The sequence below is a fragment of the Hyperolius riggenbachi genome, chromosome 5 (assembly GCF_040937935.1).
Source record: "Hyperolius riggenbachi isolate aHypRig1 chromosome 5, aHypRig1.pri, whole genome shotgun sequence".
NCBI lineage: Eukaryota > Metazoa > Chordata > Amphibia > Anura > Hyperoliidae > Hyperolius > Hyperolius riggenbachi.
The window spans coordinates 299,669,927-299,684,356 of NC_090650.1; the positions used below are offsets into that span (position 1 = coordinate 299,669,927).

At 40.2% G+C, this 14,430-nt stretch overlaps 1 protein-coding gene across 1 annotated transcript in view; it reads left to right on the forward strand.

Annotated features, from left to right (window-relative positions):
- Positions 1–14,430, forward strand: part of LOC137518794 (cadherin-19-like) — a 154,542-nt gene that overhangs the window by 119,690 nt on the left and 20,422 nt on the right. Inside the window, exon 10 of the mRNA XM_068237111.1 lies at positions 6,253–6,367. Within this exon, the coding sequence (XP_068093212.1) occupies positions 6,253–6,367 (115 nt within the window). The remainder of the gene's footprint in view (positions 1–6,252; positions 6,368–14,430) is intronic.

Sequence of the window (14,430 nt, forward strand, 5' to 3'; positions counted from 1 at the left end):
GTAACCTTGGTAATGTGTATTGTATTAATAGGGTAAAGTGCACTGTACTCCTGCCATTAGTACTGGTAAAATCACTGTGCTCTACTTGTGCATGGCAATTTTACTGAAGCTTTGTGCTGCAGGCTCAAGGAGAGGTGAATTGTAAGTTAATAAGTAAAGTGAGATAATTCATGAGACAAGGTTTGTGAATCAACACCGAAAAGATCTGTTGAACACATTTTCAAGAAAAGTGAAACTGTATCCATTCATGTCTGGGAAGGGGGCCATGGAAGTGGCAGAGTTAGCTTACCCAGATGCTCACTTTTTGCCACAGTGCTCCACGCTGTACTCCAGCCTCCTAATACTTCCTGTTTCACAGCAGAAGTTCTAGCTGTGTAACAGGAAATATCAGGATGATGGAGTGAAACTGTGCTCAGTCATCCATAGCAACCACTACTAATCAATAATCATCTGGTAAACAAATAAAAACAGATCATGAGGTCCTTTGGTTTTAATAGAATTTCTTTCAGTTTTATGTTTTTATGATATCTAATGTCTAATCCAGGGCTGGGCAAACTTTGCGCAGCCCGGGCCACATGCTGTGGACCACAATTCAAGTTCCCTCCTCCCTCCCTGCAGAGTCAAGAGCGGGTGGTAACTGGGGGTTACCACCCTCTCGCGACTCTGCATGGAGAGAGAGGAATCTGGCCACCTGTCAGCAGGCCAAAGTTACAGCGCAACGGCCAGGGTTCCGTAGTTTGCCCAGCGCTGGTCTAATCTATAATAAAAAAAAAAAATCTAATGATGTAGCCCTACCCTAAACCGAGCAATTGACTGAGATGGAGATATTGATAATTTAGCTAATCTATCAAAACTCTAAAGCTGGTTATACACTACTAGACATTTCTAATTCATTAAAAATTAGATTTTATAAAAACAATGTGGAATATTCACTAAAGTTCATTAAACTTCATGTTTGCATAAAGCACATGTAAAGTTTACCAGGGTTATGTAATGTTCATTCTGCAATTACGTTGTTTGACTTAAGTGTGTTACTTATGCATCTCGTACAAACAATATAGGTGTTGAGTGTATGGTTAACACAATGCTAATTGCATAGCTCATGTCTTCAATATTACATAAACCCCCAGTAAACTTTATGGGCTTGATTCACTAAGACAAATAGCATGCCTTATTAAAGTTAACACGCCTTATCAAAGTTAACATGCCTTATCAGAGTAGCCTAGTGAGCGCTACGAACCCGCAGGGGCTCAGGGCAGGACGAGTGGAGCTCTCATCATTGCCAATTAGCAAGTATAAGTTCACTATCCTACTCTGATAAGGCATGTTAACTTTGATGAGGCATAATATCTCTGATAAGGCATGCTATTTGTCTTGGTGAATCAAGCCCATTATGCGCTAAGTGTGCTTGTGAAGTTTACTAGCCTTAAGTTAACCTCTTGAGGACTGCAGAGCTAAACCCCCCTAGTGACCAGGCAATTTTTAGTATAATAGCCCACTGCAGCTTTAAGGCTAAGCTGCAGGGCCGCACACCACATCATACAAGTGATTCCCCCCCCCCTTTTCTCCCCACCAACAGAGCTCTCTGTTGGTGGGGTCTGATCGCTCCCCCCATGTTTATTTTTTTTAAATAAATATTATTGTTAGCTTTTTTTTTTTAAAAAAAGCTGTTTCTTTAAAAATGTTCCCTCCCTCCCCACAGCCAGCCAATTATGGCGATCGGCTGTCATAGGCTTCTGCCTATGAGAGCCGATCGCTCTCTTGTCCCCCAGGGGGACAGCCGTGTGACACGGCTGTCCCCAGTACAGCGCTGCTGCCGTTTGTAGTGCTGTACATAGAAATAGACGTCGATCACGCCGTCTATTAGTCTCCCGAGCAGCAATAGCCGCTCGGAGACTGAAGGCGGGACGGAGCTCCGCCCCCCAAGCAGGAGATGCGTGCGCAGCCTGCGCTCGATCTCCTGCAAAACAGATACCCCAGGACTTTTATGCCAATTGGCGTTAGGCGGTCCTGTGGCTGCCGCTGCGGCCACACCCATCGGTATGGCGCGGTCGGCAAAACGTTAACACAGTATACCCCATTGTATCTAATGAAATTGTATTAAAAAAGCTATTTTACTGCAAGTAATGCGGATCAGGCTAATAGCGTAACTTGTGGTACATAGTGTCGGTAGTAAGGGTAATATTGCGGTGCGCGGTCTGTGCTCAGCAATATTACCGCAAGTTCATACATAAACCCCAATGTGCAGAACATTACTGCAAATATTAGTTGCAGTTATTAATGCTGCACAAAGAGATCATACCAAATTCTGAGAACATGATTCATTTACTTTTGCACATGCAGATATACAAGTCAAAAATATAATTAATTTTGTTAAATTTTTTTAACATGGGGTTCATCATCTACTTTTAGGACTTGTTTGCAAATCAGATAATGTTTTAGGACATTCTCACATAAAATATAGAAAATTATATAAAAAAATCATGTGAATCTATACCATTGTTTGGAACTAGTAGATGCAAAAAAGTGAAGAAGCACAATTATAAGTTATTATTTCTTTTTATTATTATTATTTAGTATTTATATAGTGCCAACATATTCTGAAGTGCTTTACAGAGTACAATGTCTTGTCACAAACTGTTCACATACACTATTTAAAATGTCTCAAAACGTCTTGCTTCTACTGTTGGCTAACACGGTACAACACTCTACTGCCACAAACTGTCCTGCAGAGGAGCTCACAATTTAATCCCTACTCATTTTTTAGGGGGAAGCCAATTAACTTTTTTCTATGTTTTTGGGATGTGAAAGGAATCCAAAGTACCTGGAAGAAACCCACGCAGACACAGGGAGAGCATACAAACTCCTGCAGATAGATCTCTGGCTGAAATTTAAATGCAAATCTACAAAAATATCACTAAGGAACAAACTCAGAAGAAAAAGTTAATTGCATATGGGCCCATGTTTTTTTTTTTTTCAACCTAGATAGCTATATAACTACATATGCTGGAACAGCTGTGACCCACCGCTAAGCCTGCTCACAAGAATTTTGCTGTCAGGAATCTCCTTTACAACTTGGTTTCTAATAAAACTATAGTCATCTGCAACAAATATTCTTAACACTTAAAATGAGGTAGAAAAGTTAACAGCATGAGCACCAGGTTCTAGAGTATTCACACGAAGACCCTAAAACAGCTCAGTAAAGGGTCCACTTGGCCCAGAGAATGGTTCAGTGACTGAAACATACAAAACGTGAAATTAATGTAGTCAAAGGTTAGTCTGTAAATTGCTTCAGGACACCCAAGAGAAATGGTATCCACTAGATGCACCTACCTTTCCTCAGGTAATGTAGATCACTTAATTACACTGCATCACCTTGGCAAATTCAGACAATTAGTTACAGAATGCTGATCAGTACCTTTCTGAGACAAAGCATATATTTACCAAATTAAAAGTACATTCTGCCCTCTATGGCAGTGATGGAGTGATGGCCACATTGCTGAATATAGAGACACCAACAGAGAGCTGCATATTATAATTTGAGCTTTTCAACACCATAACTGAACTTGAAAGTGTGCTACTGCTAAGATCCAACAACCCATTATCATTGGTACCCAGTAAAATGTTACTGATTTGCTGGCCGTGGGCTCCCACAGTGATTCAGTAACTGTGCGCCCAGCATGATGGGGCCCTACCAAGCAAGGACTTAAGGATATGAAATGATTCCATTTCCATTTGAAGCCTAACGATGCCCCTCCCCATAACTGTACACATCCCACATCTGTTTTTTTTATAGTAATGTTTTTAAAGCCAAAATAGGCATATCTGAACATCACTAGACATAAGTACCATGAAACTTGTATGCTGCTAGAGTTGAGAGACCGAGATGGACATTAGAACCAGAGAGGCTGCTGACAGTTTTGTAATATAATACGGCCTGCGTGTTATTCATCTATATTTGCATACAATACATTAGTAATCAGAGAAAAATTGACAATACATTTTTTATAACAAATTTCGCCAACTTCAGTGTTAAAATAAGTGCTATGCTAAAATGCAAATATTTTATAACATTGGTTTTGTATTTTACATGAAAGTGATTAGTTCGTTTTGCTGGAGGGTGAAAGATAATTCTATTTCTGAAGTTAAATTTAGTAAGATACTACACTGTGTCTATCAAGCTGACTTTGATTGTCATGAGCATTAAAACTCCAATCAGCTTGTAAGTGAAATTGTCATGTATAAAATAATTAGCTTTTACGGGGTCCAAAGGTATGGTAAACGCATCTTCATCTTCAAACATTTTGATCATATCACAGCTGCACTTGACAGACATCTATCCATCTGTCTTTCTCTCTATGACAAGATTATGGTGTATCTTCAGATTACACAAATGTACATGTTAATTCCTTTAAAAGAAGATTTTGTAGACACATGCAAAAGCTCAATTATGCTTAAGTTTGATTTGGAAATCTATAATAGCGTGTTATGTCAAAACAGCATGTGCCTAGTCTTCTACTGCCCAAAACTTGAGCCCCTGCAAGCCAGAAACACATCCAGAATCACTGGTGATCAGTGCACCTATAGCCTATAAATTGAACTGAACCATACTAATCCAGCGTGCATACAGTTGTTTTTTGTGTTGTTTCTCAACATCAGTGCAAGGCACTGATAAAACTCTAAAAGGCAGGGCTTGTGAAGAAAATAGTTCAGACAGAGTACCCAGAAAGCTCATGGTGACCCAGAACCACTTAGGGTACTATAATGGGGCTCAAAGAGACCAAAAAGCCCTCTTACTAAACAGGAAATGTTTAATGCAGATCTCCCTTATTAAAACAGGAGGCATAAGGTAGAGAGACTGAGATCAGTCCTGGAGCAGAGGGAAATGATTGCTATAGGCATGCTAAACAACAATTTTACAAACAGTATTTGAGTAACTGTTTAACCTTTGATCACTGTGCTACTATGCTTGACTGCTTTATATGTTTGACTTTCACAAGGCACAAAACCTGTCCTGGTTTCCATGGAGCTTTATCATGCAGCTTGTCCATGAGGTTGTCAAACCAAATGTCCTCTATTTTCGGACCACCTGGCTTTTTTTTCTCAGTGACTTTTAAAGGAATACTATCAAACTTTACCTATTTCTGGCAGTAGCATAAATCAAAATTGCAACAACAGTCTGTGAGAACACAGCATATCTTTTTGCTGTGCAGTGTATTTTTTTTTTTAATTTACCTTTCAGACTGCGTCCCCTGAGAAACTGACGGCGACGGGTAATGGGGCAGCTCATTATGTGAGAGGGGATTCCTATTTTACAGAGCGGCAGTGGATTATTCTATTTTCAGGTTCCCCCATATAAGATTGCATTATTCAGCGCGTGACCCGCTGAAGTAGCCTGCTATGAGGAGCGAGAGACAACTGCTCTCGCTCCTATTCTGCCCAGCCAATGAAGGAAGGAGACTTCCGTGTGTCGGGCTGCCGCCGCGTCATAAGTTGGTTGTTGTTGCTGTTGTCTCTCGCTCCTCATAGCAGGCTACTTCAGCGGGTCTATCTCCTCTCACATAATGAGCTGCCCCATTACCCGTCGCCGTCAGTTTCTCAGGGGACGCAGTCTGCAAGGTAAATTAAAAAAAATACACTACACAGCAAAAAGATATGCTGTGTTCGCACAGACTGTTGTTGCGATTTTGATTTATGCTACTGCCAGAAATTGGTAAAGTTTGATAGTATTCCTTTAAATTATGGGCTTGTAATAAATGATGGACGCAAAACTGAAAAAATGCAGCCTTATTTCCAAATAAAATATTGGCGCTATACATTGTACTAGGGAAATATTTTAAACTTTGCAATAATAGTTTGGTGGATACAATAACATGTATTCCATTAAATTTCCATTATACATATAATTTAAGTGGATTGAAAATTACATATTTTTGATCAGTTTACTAAAGCACTTCAACGATTTGGAAGCATTAAATTACCGACACTGAATGTTCACTATTGATCTATAGATTATAGTACACAATTATGCAATGATATATACATGTGCTTTGCTTCTTATTGTTAAAAGAAATATATTGCTTCAGCATTGATCTTATTTTACTTTTAAAATCCTTCATTTCATTCAGCTTATTTTAATTGCCTCTCAGTGTACATCACGATTTTAATTTTTTTTAATTACCTGCATTATGTTCATTTTATCGTATTTCCTATCTATTATGCCGGCATAAATCTACTTATGTTTTCTTCTAGCAAGTACAAACCATAAGTGCCATGGATAAAGATCCTGTATTCAATCATCGGTTCTATTTTATGCTACATCCTGAGGAAGCGAGCAATGAAAATTTTACTCTTATTGATAATTCAGGTAATAGTCTTTATTTTATTTCTGAATTTTCATGTACTTCTAATGCAGAATAATATACTGGGAATGGAGCATGTGATATATGTGGCTCATAAATGAATTTAAAGGACACCTGAGGTGAAAATAAACTAATGAAATAAACAATTGTATCTATCTTCCTTGTCCTATAAATGACTTTTTAAGAAATTCCAGTTTTATTTTATATTTAAATCTACTTTTTAAGTTTTTACTGTTTAATTGTTTTTGCTCAATGACACATTCATTTAAGTATGCCATTGCTAAAAATCTATGAACTATTGACCCTTTTTATCGCATTCCTGATCTCCTAAGCCATTTTCTGCTAGGAAAGTGTTTTATAATTGTAATTTCTTATCAGTGAGGGTCACACTGTAGTCTGACCCAGTCAGAAACTGCCACTTACATAACCAATGTTTAACTCTTTCAGGCAGAGAAAGAAAAAAAGGAACACAGCATAGTTATTTGTGTGCTAGGCACTGTACATACACATGCCTATCTCATCATGTTACATGTCACCTCGGGTATCCTTTAAGGGTGTGATTTATTTTCTTAATTGCAGAACAGTTACATAATATTATTTATTTATTTTAAGAATAAGGCCGCATTTCCATTTGGGCCAGCATGCATCTCTGAGATGCTCGCCGCCACTTTTTCTTATGTTAGTATGCATCCAAATCCTTTTAGCTGCGCCATACATGCACAGCTAAGGGGATTTACATGCATGTTTTCCCCACACATGCAGTTTTTTCCCCCACAAACAAACTTTTAAAGAGGAACTCCAGTGAAAATAATGTAATAAAAAAAGTGATTCATTTTTACAATAATTGTGTATAAATGATTTAGTCAGTATTTGCCCATTGTAAAATCTTTCCTCTCCCTGATTTACATTCTGACATTTATCACATGGTGACATTTTTACTGCTGGAAGGTGATGTCAGTGGAAGGAGATTCTGCTTGCTTTTTGGCAATTGGAAACAGCTGTAAACAGTAAAACCAGTAAAACAGCTGTTATTTACCACAATGCAATGAGATTAACAGACAGGTCCTGACATCACACTGTGGGAGGGGTTTCACCACAATAGTAGCTATACAGAGCCCCTCATGATCCGTTTGAGAAAAGGAAAAGATTTCTCATGGGAAAGGGGGTATCAGCTACTGATTAGGATGAAATTCAATTCTTGGTCACAGTTTCTCTTTAAGTAGCCTATTGAATAGGCTGTATTTCCATGTCCGAATTTGCATGCAGGGAATTGCTCCAAATTTTTGCCACTAGTGGAAAGTAGCCCTTAAGGTACTTTTATTTACAGGTAACTGTACTTACCCTCTTACATGCAAAGCACTTATAAGGAATTTTTTAAAAAAATGTTTAGCAGAGCTTGAATAACACTCCCCAGAGGTCCCTGACACTGGTCCCTGCAACCCTTCTGACAGTACTCACAGGCATTGGATGCCTAGTGATTGTGAGAGATGACATTCCTTTTATTTGCATACCTTCTGCTCTGGGGTCTATCATCTATAGTTAAGAAAAATACAATTCATACCTCCCAACTTTTTGAAATATGATATAGGGACACCTTATTAAGCACATTTTTGGGGGGTAAATAATGTCACTCCCACACACATCTCCACTTATGGGAATCATGAAAAATCCTTAAGAAGAAGTCAATTTTTATTGCAATGCTTACAATAGAAAAAGCCTGCAGCCCTTTTAAATTAGCAATAAAGTTATAAGAGGTTACATGTAATGCATACATTTTCAGTGGGTAAACAATATATTTAATTATACATACCTATTCATTAGACTTAAAGGAAGGACATCTGTGGATCATGATCCATCGGTTAACGTTTTTTCTTCATCATCAAGTAAACCCCATACACCATGGTTACTAATGTATTTTTAGGTAAATGAATTAACCACTATCGCAAAAATTAGCGAAACACATACAAATAACAAGTACATTTCTTCCTGAGTAAAATGTGTTATAAATTACTTTTGTCCTATGTTGCTGTCACTTACAGTAAGTAGTAGAAATCTGACAGAACCGATTTTATTAAAAAAAAAATAAATGGCAGTTTTTCAGTACATCTGCCAGAATAGTGTGCAAACGGTGTGTGTGTGTGTGTGTGTGTGTGTGTGTTTGTGTAGTGTATATGTGTGTGTGTGTGTGTGTGTGTGTGCTTGTGTGTGCTTGTGTTTGTGTGGTGTATGTGTGTGTGTGTGTGTGTGTGTGTGTGTGTGTGTGTGTGTGTGTGTGTGTGTGTGTGTGTGCTTGTGTGTGCTTGTGTGTGCTTGTGTGTGTGTGTGTGTGTGTTTGTGTGGTGTGTGTGGTGTGTGGTGTGTGTGTGTGTGTGTGCTTGTGTGTGTGTGTGTGTTTGTGTGGTGTGTGTGTGTGTGTGTGTGTGTGTGTGTGTGCTTGTGTGTGCTTGTGTGTGCTTGTGTGTGTGTGTTTGTGTGGTGTGTGTGGTGTGGTGTGTGTGTGTGTGTGTGTGTGTGTGTGTGTGTGTGTGTGTGTGTGTGTGTGTGTGTGTGTGTGTGTGTGTGTGTGTGTGTGTGTGTGTGTGTGTGTGTGTGTGTGTGTGTGTGTGTGTGTGTGTGTGCGTGCGTTGGCAGTCTACATATTTGTATGGATCCTTTTCAGGGAGTCTTTCTATAAAGAATTAAATGAAATACTGAGAATCCCTCATGAAGAGCTGGACTAGTCCAAAACCTGCATGCTTTTCACCCTTCTCTTTTCATAACTAGGGTTATACAGGTGGCAGCCATTAGCAATTCCTCCTTTGCTGTACACCACCTACTCCACCAGTTTGCCGGATTCTGCCCGGCAATTTGAAAGGAAGGGAGAGGTTAGTCCAATAAATGTAAAATATTTTATATTTGTCATCATGCAGCTGAAAAAAGGCTGCTATTCATTATTATAATTTAGAAAATAGATTTTATTTCTGAAATCTTGTATTTTTAATTTCGGTCCACTTTACGTTTGGGCATTTGTCTATGCAGAACAATATTATAAGAAACTGAAAGGTTGGAGGTAAGACATACTTTATGCCATCTTCCTCATAGGTCAAAACACACTGACAGAGTCTTGGGCTACACTGTAACAAGTGAATCCATAATACAGAGGCTGGGACTTTTTTATGATTTATTTTAGTTTAGGGGCAGATCATACTGACGTTTGTCACTTGTCGTTAAAGCACTGCCCGTTCAAGTGAATGAGCAGCACCTGTACCGTTGTTTGCTGTCATTTGCTCGAAGGTAGAGTTCCAAGACAGATTTTCCCATTATTTCAGCTAACCCTGGAAGCAACATTCTGTTTCCATTGTCATTTAATGCTGCCTTTGCATGGCCCCCTGCAGGGTAAAAAATGCCAGAAGCTGCTGAAAGCTGCCAGAAGATGTCAAATGCTTTTCTGAGGTGCTTGCTGAAAAGCATTTGACCGACAAGTCAGCAAAAGCTCATGTGTACCTGCCCTAGGATAGAATAAGGATCCTGGCAAGCAATTTTCAGGTTCAACCTTCCATGTGAAAGAAGGCTTAGGTCAGGGGTGCCCAATAGGTCGATCGCGATCTACCGGTAGATCGCGACCGCCTAATCGGTAGATCGCGGCCTCTTGGCCGCGTCCCATTGAATTTAGCAGCCAGCAGCTGTATATCGCAGTTTCTGCTGCTGGCCGCTGGAGGAGAGAGCCTGGCCAATCAGGGGAGGGGAGGGGAGGAGAGAGCCTGGCCAATCAGGGGAGGGGAGGAGAGAGCCTGGCCAATCAGGGGAGGAGAGGCGCACAGCCAATCAGGGGAGGAGAGGTGCGCAGCCAATCAGGAGAGGAGAGGCGCGCAGCCAATCAGGAGAGGAGATGCGCGCAGCCATCCAGGAGAGGAGAGGTGCGCAGCCAATCTGGTGGAGAGGCGGAAAACTTCCGAGTTCTGACTCCACTCACGCTGCCCACCGGAGCCAGGCCTGAAGACCTGGATGCCACCGGCCCTATATCCAGGTAACCTATACTGAAGGGACCTATACCCAGCTAACCTATACTGAAGGGACCTGTACCCGGCTAACCTATACTGAAGGGACCTATACCCTGCTAACCTATACTGAAGGGACCTATACCCTGCTAACCTATACTGAAGGGACCTATACCCGGCTAAACTATACTGAAGGGGCCTATACCCGGCTAAACTATACTGAAGGGACCTATACCCGGCTAGCCTATACTGAAGGGACCTATACCCGGCTAACCTATACTGAAGGGACCTATACCCTGCTAACCTATACTGAAGGGACCTATACCCTGCTAACCTATACTGAAGGGACCTATACCCGGCTAAACTATACTGAAGGGACCTATACCCGGCTAAATTATACTGAAGGGACCTATACCCGGCTAGCCTATACTGAAGGGACCTATACCTAACTACATTTCCGGGGGGGGGGGGGGGGAAGGTGCATTTGAAACACCGGTAGATCTCCTGGCCTCGGCGAATTTTAAAGTAGCTCGCGAGCCGAAAAAGTGTGGGCACCCCTGGCTTAGGTAATACAGCAGCAACTTATGTTAACCTCCTTGCCGGTTATCCCGAACTCAGTTCGGGGTAACCTGCGCAGGAGGATTGCTCAGGCCCCGCTGGGCCGATTTGCATAATTTTTTTTTGTTACAAGCAGCTAGCACTTTGCTAGCTGCTTGTAACTTCCGATCGCCGCTGCTCACCGCCGATCCGCTGCAATCCGCCGCGCCGAGCCACTCCCCCCCCCGCCCCAGACCCCTGCGCTGCCTGGCCAATCAGTGCCAGGCAGCGTTGAGGGGCGGATCGGGATTCCCTATGATGTCCCGATGTCCATGACGTTGGTGATGTCATCCCGCCCCATCGCCATGGCGACCGGGGAAGCCCTGCAGGAAATCCCGTTCTCAACGGGATTTCCAGCATACTCTGATCACCGAAGGCGATCGGAGTGGGTGGGGGGATGCCGCCGCTCAGCGGCTATCATGTAGCGAGCCCTCGGCTCGCTACATGATTTAAAAAAAAAAAAAAACTCCTGCGCTGCCTCCTTGCCGGAGGAATTGAACTGGCAAGGAGGTTAAAGGGTAAAAAAATGTATCCAACAGCTGTTTAAAGAAAATGACTTTGTATTGGGCCACATCTTTCATCCATCACAAGAAAAAGAAGAAGAAGAAAAATAGCAAATCAGGATCACGTACTCCCACATTAGCACATATTTTTCAAGACAGGTAAAGTGAAGGCTGGAGAAGAATTGGTGCAACTGCCAGAACAACCTATTAGAATCTTCTGTCGCTCAGCAGCTGAAGCCTGATTGCTCTGAACAGCTGCTTCCCTTTTGCTCCAGCTTTGTTTTTTTCAAACTCTTTTGATATTTCTAGCTCTCTGATTTATTCCTCATATTTTCACCTATATTGAAACTTAATTTCACTGTAGGCAAAAACAGATATGATCTCTGCAATCAAATGCTAATAAAGACATATCTCTAACTCTGATTATTTCCAAAAAGACACATACAAATGTGTACTGATCATGATTCGTTTTATTAAAAATAAATAAATACATTATTGAAATGGGAGCTACTTTTCCTCAATCTCCCATCAGTAGCAATCAAAATCAAAAGTTGTGCCTATTAACATGGATGCAATCACACATCTAAGTTGGGCTAATTCTGTTTGATCTGTCTCATGTGAACCCACTGACATAGTTACTTTTAATCTGAAGAGACAATTAGAGCTTCCTCGGAAAAAAAAAAAATCTGCTCATGGTATATATTAAAAAGAATCACCAGTGAGAAATTTGAATAGTTTACAATAAAATAATGATGGTGAGATCATATAAAATCTGCCTAATGAATATTTGCTGAACTCATTTGGAAACCTGTTGGAAAACATTTGGATTCATGCTTTCGCTTCACCTTCACAGTCTTTGTAGAGATAACTATGTGCTGTCATTAATAAATACTGTATATGAGAATTGCCTAAAGCCTAAATCTGGAAGCGTAAATATTTCACCCACCACCTTCCCTATTCCAATGATACAAATTAAATGTGCTTGTGTACTAGTCATTAGCAGTTTAGCTTGTTGTAAGTTTAGCTGCTCAAGACCACTGATTTCATGCCCTGGATTTAGACCCAGAACATCAGTGATGAGCAAAAATGCAGATATTCTTTTCAAATAAATTTTCACAAAAATAATATAAAATTTAACTTTTGAGTGAAAATGCCATTGAAAAAAATGTTGTAATAAGTTTGTGATTTTCTGCATTTTTTTGCAAATTGTTGTGCTAAAATAAACGATTTTCCCGCTTTTTCACAAATGTTTTCATAAAAAATAACATTTTTTGTGTTTTTCACAAATTTTCACATTGGAAAGCAAAATTTGTTTTGTTTGACCATAATGCATTTTTGCAAGTATTTTCGCAAAATTGAAAATAGCACTTTCGATGTGAAAACAACTTTGGTGAAAATTTGCTAGCAACACTGCAGAACATGTCCCCTTGCCAACTTTATAGAGGAGAATGGGGAACTACATCACTAGTTTATTATCTCTGGCACCACCGGCAGCATTCGGAATTCGTCATGTGATCAGCAATGTAGAATTGTAGCACAAACAGGTAGTATATTTTATAAGATTAGTACAAGAGAAAGCTAAGGGTTGGTGGAATATTTATATGTTGTTTTTTTATTTTCTGGACATACAGTATAGACACATTTAAATATCTATAATAATTTTCTTAACAAATATCTTTTCTGACCTGTAATTAACAAGCTGACACATCATTGCATTCCAGCGGTTCTGGAGGTGTGTTTAGCTTCTAATGGTACAATGGTTAATTTGCATATATTCAGCAGTGTTGCACTGGGAGACATCTCAAGCTCACTCCAACCTGAATTATCGCAAATTCTTTCTGTTTTAAGAAAGCAAACTTTTGTTTTTCTTAACATCTTAGTAAGGGGGCTTTTAGGACCATTGTAGTCCCTTACACACTCCAATGAGTTCTGGGTCACCATGAGCTTGCTGGTTAGTCTGTGCCTCTTGGTGTTACAAGCCCTACTGCATAGAGCCAAATTAATCCATGCCATGCACTGATGAGGATGAAACAATCTGTATGCATGTTGGATTATTATGGCTCTGTACAAATTAACAAGCTGACACATCATTGCATTCCAGCAGTTCTGGAGGTGTGTTTAGCTTCTAATGGTACAATGGTTAATTTGCATATATTTAGCAGTGTAGCACTGGCAGACATCTCAAGCTCACTCCAACCTGAATTATCACAAATTCGTTCTGTTTTAAGAAAGCAAACTTTTGTTTTTCTTAACATCTTAGTAAGGGGGCTTTTAGGACTATTGTAGTCCCTTACACACTCCAATGAGTTCTGGGTCACCATGAGCTTGCTGGTTAGTCTGTGCCTCTTGGTGTTACAAGCCCTACTGCATAGAGCCAAATTAATCCATGCCATGCACTGATGAGGATCAAACAATCCGAAACAGTCTGTATGCATGTTGGATTATTATGGCTCTGTACAAATTAACAAGCTGACACATCATTGCATTCCAGCGGTTCTGGAGGTGTGTTTAGCTTCTAAGGGTACAATGGTTAATTTGCATATATTCAGCAGTGTTGCACTGGGAGACATCTCATGCTCACTCCAACCTGAATTATCACAAATTCTTTCTGTTTTAAGAAAGCAAACTTTTGTTTTTCTTAACATCTTAGTAAGGGGGCTTTTAGGACCATTGTAGTCCCTTACACACTCCAATGAGTTCTGGGTCACCATGAGCTTGCTGGTTAGTCTGACCTGTACTGGGAGAGTGAGGGAAATAATAAGAATTAGCTAGAATGTGAAGAATAAGTATAGCAGTGCTGAAAATCTGTCCCGTGCTGTCATTCTTTACTACATATTTTGCCCAGTAAGGAAGATTTTCCTTACTATACTAACAATGTATAAGGAATGATCGACAGTCAAAGAGTGAAGGGGCTGGGAACCTGTGTCAATAATCATTATAGATCTCCAGGAGTTTGGGTGGAAACTAAGGGTTTCAGTGGAGCTAATTCCT